Consider the following 9,833-nt stretch of genomic DNA (forward strand, 5'->3'; position numbering starts at 1 on the left):
GGGCGGCGGAGCGGTGATGGTCGGTGGCGGCGGCGGAGGTTGTGGTCGGAGGTGGCGGCGATGGTCAGCGGCGGTGGCGGAAGGTGGCGGTGGTCGGAGGTGGTGGCGGTGGTTATCGGTTGCGGCGGTGCTTATTGGTGGTTGTTTATTTCTTGTTGGGGGTGACAATATAATAAGAATTAAAGTGTGGTTGATTTTTGTTTTTGTTGGGGTGATTTAAACTAGAAGGTAATATAGACAGTTTATATTAAATGGAATTTTTGTGAACAATTTGTTTTGTTGGACTTTTTGTATATGGATAGTGACACCTTTGAGATTATAACTCGCGGACCGTTTTCTTATTGACATTTTTTTCAGTAAAAAGCATCCTAACATATAATCTACACGTAGCATAGACAAATTTAAAGTAATCCTTATTTTTGGTCGTTATTTATCTGAGTTCAGTATGACTAAACATTTAAATTGATATTTGCAAAAACGAACAAAAAATAAAAATCAGATTTACTATTCGGAGACTTAGGTTGACAAATATCGTAATATAAGCTAAGTTTTTATTCTTCTACACGAGTAACTGAGTGTTTGACAACGTGTCATAATTCAAGTTCCAAAAATCATACCAAAACAATGGACAAACTAAATTAAAAGTGCATTGTTACGGGAAGGGGTAAAGCATCGTGCACACCAAAAAAAATCCGGTACGTAGCACGGGCATAAAGTCTAGTAATGCCCGGTACGTAGCACGGGCATAAAGTCTAGTAATGCCCGGTACGTAGCACGGGCATAAAGTCTAGTTCTTAGTAAAAGTTATGCTATGCATTATCGAAAATGGGTGTTGAATATGTTCCCCATCGGTCAAACAGTGAATTCTCATAAAAGAAGAAACTGGTCTTCTGTTTCGGAAAAAAAAACGTCAACAGCAGGATTCGAACCTGCGCAGGTAGAGCCCAACAGATTTCGAGTCTGTCTCCTTAAACACTCGGATATATTGACGGACGTCCGACCACTAATCTTTGATTTTTCAAGATGATATTATATTGCAGCTGTCATGAGTTTTATCATGACTAAGGGTTTGTGCTAACCAGCCTATTCCAGATTACTGACAAGACTAATTATTATGTTTGTGCAATAACCATTTATGGCCTGTTCATAAGAATCTGAGAGTAAAAAATGGCTCGAAGGAAATGAACTTTATCAAGATTTATAGGGAGGAGAAAGACGGAATAGTAATTAAAGCTGCAAGCGACTGCATGTAGTGTGCATAGTAGGCAATATCCAAATACACTTACGCATCATGTACTTATTTCTGGATGTCATCGTATCTGATTAACTTTATTGAATTTTCTTTTCACCTCAGCTAAACCTGATTGAGCTCGAGGCCATAAATTTTGATGCACCAGACTTTCATAATATATACCAGGTTACCAGTTATCCTTAGGAGAAAAATACATCAACTTCCAGTAAGAACGAATTATGGCCCTCTAATTTTATAAACAGTCTAATTTTAGAACTTAAACTACGTTGCAAATCTGTGTAATTGAAACCAAACAGGTAGCCCTAAATGGAAAAAAACATAAAAATATATTCAATAACAAAAGACATACCATTGTACCATTACTTTTATAATCCTTTGAGAAATACACAAGAACAATGAACATCCATTTCGATGACAAAAAGTACCGTATATAATCTCTAGCTAATTGTTTTGATAGTAATAGTTCTGCATTTCTTTGGTCCATTTCTTTCCATATATCTTGACATAGTAACAGTAAGTAGACCATTTTGACGTACTGCTGTCGTAGACTCAGTGTTTGCATCCGGAGGGATGTCAAATCTCGAAATCGTTTCAGTTGTACCAGAATGAATATAATGGCATCCTTCGACCCGCAACACTTTGTCATCCTCCACTTGAACGCTGATAGTACTTACTGTATGATTCGTAACATCGACATTGAACACGTAATAATGTTCGAGCTTCATCGGTAATGTAGCTGGTGAACTAACCATTTTAACAAAAATCTCTATCACTAGTTTGTCTTTTGGGTTTAGATTGATGGATGAATTGGTTTTGAACAAACTCAGCTGTGACGAACTTTAAATAGGATGAACCAAATTTGGTTGTGTGGTGGGAATTAATGACCTAGTAATCAATGTTTTACTGCATGGGAATTTGAGGATACTCAGTAACAAGTTTGAAAAAAATCTAGAAAAAGCTGTGCCATGCAGTATGGAAAACTGGGGTTTGAATGCATGTTCCAAAAAGATGACCAATGGGGTTGAGCCCATTGCGTTCTCCGTTGGTCAGTCAACAAAGCAAAGATTGCAGTAGAGCACCAGAATTTGACCTCAGCTCAAAGCTAAGAAAACCAGGTAACTGTGTGTTTACTGGTACCAGTGTGTTCCCATCAAAAAAAAAAAAGTACCAGTGTGCAATATACTGTTCTGTCAACAGACAGGAAAAAAACCCGTCAACAGCAGGATTCGAACCTGCGCAGGCAAAGCCCAACAGATTTCGAGTCTGTCTCCTTAACCACTCGGACATGTTGACGTGTTGTCTACCATTCGATTTAACTTTATTTATAACACATGGTCTGAAAATGTTAAAAAAAATTTCAGGTTGGCTTCTCACACACTCGTTGTGGGTTCGTCAGTAACTGTGAGTATTGGCGAGAAACAATTTTTTTAATGTCATTTCAGTTGAATTGTTGTTGGGAGTAATGAACCAAACAGATCATTGGCCTGCCATTTTAACATTGCTTTCATATTGAACCAAATAACAGTCGATTTTCTGGCTGAATGACAACATTGGAGAAAGAGGTGTGATAGTAATAGTGCTGCAGAAACTTAAAGCTACAGTCCAAAGTACTTGGTGCAAGGTAGTATCCAAATCCAGTAATGCACATATACATATTTAAGCGTCCTTGAAGTCACTCACACTATGTACTTGATTTTGAATGCAATTGTGTTTTGTTAACTTTTGGTCCAACACACTTCATAAAACCAGATCATCAAAAAGTCACATAGATTCTGACATATGTTGAGATGCCAGAAAAAATGTAGAAAGAACTGGGTGTAAAGAACAACAAGGAAAAAGAAACAATACATGTCTAAAATATCAGTCAAATGTTATTTCCATGTGTCCAAAATCTTAGCTTCTCCATATGCCTATTTGGTTACTTGTTTGTTTATATACGAACACAATCTTAGTTGTCCTAAAATCTAAGCTTTTCAAGATAGACGGAGTCTGGACAAAATAACCAGTGGCAGAACTCAAGCCCCTATCCTTCTTTAGGGGAAACATTGGGAGGAAAATTGGTTTCATATACATGAGCACATAAAGAAAAACAATAAAGCTCTGGGACTCCATTGTTCAAGAACTCAGTCGGAAATAAATTATGAAGAACAACAAATAAAAAAAACAAATCTGAGTGCAGCATCAGCAGTTTTGGATCATCAGATCCAACATGATTGTGGTACATAAATAAGTAGGTCCTCGAGACGATGCAGAAACTTAATCAGTTCAAATTTCTCGACACAACTTTAGCCACCAATGGCGCATTAACACCCAGAACAAATGTTCTCATGTTTTGTGGGAAAAAACAGTTGCGAATTATGCTAAATAAATTGCACAGGTTATGAACAAATTAGTTCAAGTATTTCATAAAATTGAGAGCTTACCAGAATTGGATCCTGATAAGAGCACCAAACTCTTTTTATTTTCAATCCTGTTGTAAAGTTCATTCCAGTATTCTTTTTTCCATTTGGTTATGCCTCCGGTCAACTAAAATATCCCATTAGCAATGCTAACTAGTACATTCTGCTTCCTCATCTCTTACCTTAGTCTTATTAACACAACAACTCTTTTTTTCCTTTGCAGCTGGCACTTCTTTAACCTTGCTCCCACAACAAACTCTACCCCCTGCCGCACTAATACCACTGCTGTACTCGTCCTTCCTCTCCAAAAACTCCCGATTCTCCTTCCAAACTTCTCCATTTGAATAAACCTCCTTCTTAAATATAGGAACCGAAGCCTTGAGCTCATCAATTACATACTTACACGCATCCAAAGCATCATCCCTATGAACTGACGAGATAGCAACAAAGACACTAGTCTCCCCTACAGGCACTGACCCAAGACGATGAGCAACAGCAATCGCTTCCAAACTCCATGACGATCGAGCCGAAGAACAAATAGACTTGATTTGACGTTCAGCCATTGGTACATAAGCTTCATACCGCAGTTCCACAACAGTTTTCCCTTCGAAAGTATCACGCGTGGTACCAGAAAAGGTTGCTATTGCACCTGATTGAGGGTTACTAACAAAATTTATATATTTCGCAATGTCAACCTTAATGTCCGCCTCCAAAATTTCTACCAAAGTTTTCTGATTTTCACTATCCATTTCTATATAAGCTCCCCTTGCTGGTATTTACAGAGAATGAAATTTGAACCGAATCGAAGTGATTGGTACCTCTGAAATTATATAATACAAATTAACAATCTTAACACTACGGCATAATAAATCCACGAACTTAGAGAATTAACTTAATTAAAAACATTGGGAGTGAATCCTAATCCTAGTTTTCCATTGAAACTCAACACCCTAAATTCAAACTCTGTTTGATTCACAATATTACTGAAAAATTGGAGGAAAAGATTAATCAGGAAATAGTTTCATACCTTGAACAAGTTTTGAAAACCCAGCTTGATGACGAATCGATTCTTCCTGTTTCGGAATCAAAAGCGGGAGGGATTCGGGATTGAAACTTGAAAGAGAAAGAGAGGATGAGAGTGAAACAATGATAAGAATATAAAGAGATACTACTTTGACTTGCTAGTTGCCTGAGGGATCGGAATTTTCAAACTCAGCCGCTCAGGGACCAGGCCTGTTTAACCAGGTTATTGTGAGACTGAGTTTCACGGCGGCATCTCGAACCGAGGGCTACACACCATATCCCGTGCCATGCTCATTCTTGAATCCAGATTTATGCCATTCTAACTCTCGGACCTAGCTCAATGACACATTGACTCCAAAACCTGCTCCGAGTGCCAAATTATTTCTGATAAGAAGTCTGGACGACACTCCTTGTCATGAGTTCGGTCAAAAATGGCATATTGAAATGCGCATTGTCATCTCCACCAAGTAGACACGCAAGGAGCATTAATTGATCAAGGAAAAGGAAAAAAGAAGCAAGAACCCAACCTCCGAAAAGATGGGAAAATAAAAGTAGAATTACGTTGTTGTTGTTTTTCTTTTTCTTTTTTTACTTGAAAGATCAAATTTTATAAAAAAAGAATTTTTAGTCACCCAAGAATGACAAACTAGAGAAGATTACAAAGATGCTTGAATCCCAATTAAAAGGTAAAAGAGACAAACTATAATTCTTAAAAAATATCTGTGTTTATTGTCCAATTGAACAAAAGACTTTGACCTCAGTAATTATCTGATCAATAGTCTTCTGCACATTATTATGAAGCCTATTATTACATTCCTTCCAGATAATCCACCAGATTGCAAATGGTAAATAACCCCACACTCTTCTGATTATGTTTCTGCTTTTCTTATTACTTCACCCCCATAAAAGTAGAATTGCATGAACTAATGAAATTTGTATATAGGTAGGTTATTATCATCTCCACCAACAATACTTTCTAATAAGCTCGGAGCAAAGTTTCACCATTGGTAAATAGATGAAGATAAAGGAAAATGAAAACTATCAATGTAATACAAAAGGAAAGGATCAGTTTTCCTTAAGAATGTATCTCAAGAGTATCACATACCTTTTTGTTCTTCTAAAGTATCATCGTCTTTTTCATGTTTTGTTTTTATGAGTATATCATTTACTTCTTTTAAGTTCTGCGCTTTCACATAAGTACTGGAGTTGAGTGAAACGATGCTTTCAACATATTTCTCTATTTGACACACCTCTCTTACTCTGGCAATTGCATGCACCATGTTATATAAAACTACTCCTTTCGTACCTATTTTATAGGCGGAATATTGCTTTTTCCTTGCACCATTAGATAGGCGGAATGGTAATTTCAAGATGGTTTTTAACTATTTTACCTTTATTTATGTTGTTTGGTTATCATCACAATTGGGTTTATGTCTCTAACATAGGAAATATAACAAAGGGAAAAACAAGAAAAAAAATGGATATCAATTTGTAAAATCAAAAAAAAATTCTTAATCTAAGAGAATTGGTCTCTCGGCCTATATATATATGGTGCGTAGGGAGTATAATATTAGGCGTCTTTAATAGAATATTATCAGCAAGATTCTTTCATGATTCTTTCACGGGGAATGACATGGTGTTTAGTCCACGAATCTCGAACTCCATGATTCTGCATTACCCATACTTCCCACTATACCCCGGGTACTTCAAAGAATACACTAACACACTCTTCCAACACTGTTATATTTTTAAACGCATGGTTCTTTTCTCTAGGTTCTTTTGGTAGTTGTAGTTCTTCGAATCTCTCTTTTTTACTATCCAAAGTGATTATAACTTTGGAACAGCCTTGGTCAGGGCTTTCTGGTAGCCAATGTAATGTTTCATTGACAAATACCTCGGACATAAGCTTATGGGGTTGATTTGGATGGATTTCCATGAATTTGATCTTAACGTGTAGACAGCCATCGATGCCGACTCACATTTTATTAACATGTAATCGTTATCCTTATAATCATAACCAAAGATACACCTGTGAATCATGTCAATTGGTAATTCACGTACTTTTTTGTATTCTGTTGCAGTTGGGTTCCAAAGACAAATGAATGCAATATCCCAAGTACTACCTTCTATGTATAAGCAAACCAGACCGTTACAAGAAACCACTAACCCAACATGCTGCAAATATTTGAACAGGTAATTCAATTCAACAAAATTTCCATACAAATCTTCCATAAAAGATGATGATATTAAGTAATGACAACTTGTGGAGAAGATTCTCTTTTTGGATTTCATTATAATGTTGAGAATTATAATTATGAGGCTACGGTCGATGTTTTTCTGAACAATAAGATCAAGGTGGGATTGAACAAAACTAGGATCAGAAATTAGTTTCAACCAAGTCTTGCAGACACTCTTATAAGTAATGATTTCACTAGCAATTTTAATAAGATGTCAAGGTAGAGATCTTCTGGAACGCTAGACATATTGCTTTTTTTATGCTTGCAATTTGAGGGACAAACACAACTGATGGTCATCTCTTTTTTTAGAGTTGAAAAATATTTTAGAAATTGTAAACGTAGGATTCATATCCAGACTCGGACCTGAGTCGTAACTGACATGCACGAAATCATTGCATGGGCGTTGACCAATATCACCAGGCCCTCAGAATGTAAAAAGGAAACACAGCTGGAGTTGGGGAAAAGTAGATTAAGGCAACAAGGTCCAAAAGGGATCAAATTTGTTTCTCTCATTAATAATTTGTTTAGTATTACAATAAGTTTTTAAAAGCCATTTTATGTTTTGCGTTGTTGTGATGTGTTATGTCAAAAAACCGTCTAACATTTGGTAAATTTAAACCAAAAGTTAAAGTTGATTAAAAAAGTGACCAAATTGTGTTTGATAAAATATCAGGTTCAACTGTTGTTCTAAAAGTTCACAGTTTAATTATTTTTAAACTCAAAAATTAAATAATACTATTTTCAAAGATATGCTTGCATATGATAAAACAAGCATATCTTTAAAAATAATTTTATTCTAATTTTTTGAGTTTAAAAATAATTAAACCGTGAACTTTTAATTAATAAAGAGAAGAAAAGAAGAAAAAAAATACCAAACTCAACCTAAACACATTAGGTGACTATCCTAGTACACCGTGCAAGTAAGATGTGTTTAATCTTTGTTTGGCACGTGTTATGCCATATATTTTAACGTCTTTGTGAAAAATAATAATCTTTAAATAATTAAATGTAGGTAATAGAAAACTCGCGGTATATAAATTTAAAGGTAATTTTTGTCATATACAAAATAGGGATGGAAAAGAATAAATAAATAGGAAAATTAGGTGGGACCACAACTTTTTTCTTTTTGAACTTTTTATAGTGAACCTTTAAAATTCTTCCTCCCTCTCTTTTAAAAGTTAGGAAATTTTGGAGTCACAAAAACTTTACTAAACGCTAGGATGAGAAAATATTACTATAAATACATTTTCAAAGTGTTTTCTGAAAGGAAAAAAAATAAAGAAGAAATATCAAACTCAACCTAAAGCGTGCGAGTAATATTTGTCTAACACATATTTGTTTAACCCAGTACACCGCGCAAGTAAGATGTGTTTACATCTTTGTTTAACACATGTTATACCATATGTTTTACCTTATGGGAAGATCATACTGAAATCAAAGATGACATTTGGAAAAATAAGGCAAATACAATTACATTTATTGCTTTGGGATTAATCGAAGATAATATTTACGAGAATATTGCTAATGTTGCTTCAGCGAAGATTATGAATGATCGATATGAAATCAAATATTGTTGGAATTTCAAGGCTACATGGAATAATTGATCTTGCACATTAGAAACAAAAAAAATACATAGTTTATCCATTGGTTTATTTATTGTTGATATATTGGTGTTGATTTTACTGGTTGCGAATGCATTTGCAAAAATATTTTTTCTGCTATGAAAATATTAAAGACTTATATTGCATAATAAAATGGGTAATGAGTGGTTGAACGACTGTTTACTTACATATGTTGGAAAATTTCCGCAATCTATACCCCAACAATTATTTCAGCATTTCACCCATTTCAAGCACCTGCTCATCTAGGAGGAACCTTTTGAACAATTGGTGTTCGAGAGTTTTAATGTAGATCCAGAATATGCGCTAGAAAATCGATGACCAAATCTGGTGTTTGGCAAAGAGTTTCCTAATTCATGTTTTTTTTTCAAAAAAGGAGAACAATTATTCGAATTCCCCCGCCCAATAGGTCTCACCAAATTCGCTAATACGGTAGCTTTTCTGGAGGAGATGGATGCCATGTGTTGTCAGAATATTCCTTCTTTCACCCCTAAGGTAAATCTTTTAGCTCATAATAATTAGGGCGTTTAATTTTGTTATACTTATACAACTATATGATTTTATATTATATAGCCTAAATTTGAGGATTAATTTGTTTTAGGATAACGATCACGATTTGGGAAATGCTGCAAAACTTTTCGAGCAAGCTCGGATATGATTCAGTTGCTGCAAAATTGTTCGAGCAAGCTCATATATGAAGGTTAGCTTCATAATTGGTTTCACCTATTAATTTTACATTTTTAGTTTCAATTTATGCTAGTCAAGAACTCATGGATATAAGAACAAATTTACGATGCGTGTTTAATCAATTTTATAAGAGAACAAATTTCTTATGGACATGTAGTGAACAAATGTCTTACGGATATGTAGTTAAATTCAGGTGTTACTATTGCATATGTGTATGGTTGTGTGGCTGCTGCACTTATTTTCCTTTTTTTTTCGTAGGGAAGTTTTTAATTACATCTTGCTTTTGTTGTGAAAAGCTACTTTTCTGTGACGAATGTTACAGAAAATCAATCGTATAAATTCTAACATTATGTTGACCGTTAGCACATCAACAAGCTAGGTAAATATTCAATCTGGACATCTTTGTTATTCCCCTTTTTACATTAAGTATTACTACACAACAATATGATATGTTTCTGCCCCTTAGTCAATGCTTTGCTCTTTCTTTAGATACAAGTTTGATCACAATTGTCCTTTTCTAGTGATTAAAAATCACTTATTTACTCCATATATTTCACCCCCTTTTTGTCATAAAATGACAAAGGTTCGAGCAAATTGAGGACAAACCAAATACAAC

General features: G+C 35.1%; 2 protein-coding genes and 2 non-coding genes across 4 annotated transcripts; all 4 read right to left on the minus strand.

The window, feature by feature from the left end:
* Positions 1-908: 908 nt before the first annotated feature.
* On the minus strand, positions 909-990 carry TRNAS-CGA. Its single transcript has one exon. It is a non-coding gene; the product is annotated as a tRNA-Ser (tRNA).
* Positions 991-1,689: 699 nt separating this feature from the next.
* On the minus strand, positions 1,690-2,004 carry LOC113280413 (17.9 kDa class II heat shock protein-like). The gene has a single exon (XM_026529040.1). It carries the CDS (start codon positions 2,002-2,004, stop codon positions 1,690-1,692), a length of 315 nt encoding a protein of 104 aa, XP_026384825.1.
* Positions 2,005-2,463: 459 nt separating this feature from the next.
* TRNAS-CGA lies at positions 2,464-2,545 on the minus strand. Its single transcript has one exon. It is a non-coding gene; the product is annotated as a tRNA-Ser (tRNA).
* A 752-nt stretch (positions 2,546-3,297) lies between these two features.
* LOC113284095 (molybdopterin synthase catalytic subunit-like) lies at positions 3,298-4,778 on the minus strand. The gene is made up of 2 exons (XM_026533497.1): positions 4,679-4,778; positions 3,298-4,471 (listed from the first exon to the last, which is right to left on the minus strand). Exon 2 carries the CDS (start codon positions 4,398-4,400, stop codon positions 3,801-3,803), a length of 600 nt encoding a protein of 199 aa, XP_026389282.1. The 5' UTR covers positions 4,401-4,471; positions 4,679-4,778; the 3' UTR covers positions 3,298-3,800.
* Between the last annotated feature and the right edge of the window lie 5,055 nt (positions 4,779-9,833).

Source organism: Papaver somniferum, chromosome 5 (genome assembly GCF_003573695.1).
Source record: "Papaver somniferum cultivar HN1 chromosome 5, ASM357369v1, whole genome shotgun sequence".
In the NCBI taxonomy this organism is placed as follows: domain Eukaryota; kingdom Viridiplantae; phylum Streptophyta; class Magnoliopsida; order Ranunculales; family Papaveraceae; genus Papaver; species Papaver somniferum.

Bases quoted from the DNA above. Each gene is read 5' to 3' on its own strand.
- LOC113280413 (XM_026529040.1), bottom strand. From the start codon at position 2,004: ATGGTTAGTTCACCAGCTACATTACCGATGAAGCTCGAACATTATTAC.
- LOC113284095 (XM_026533497.1), bottom strand. From the start codon at position 4,400: ATGGATAGTGAAAATCAGAAAACTTTGGTAGAAATTTTGGAGGCGGAC.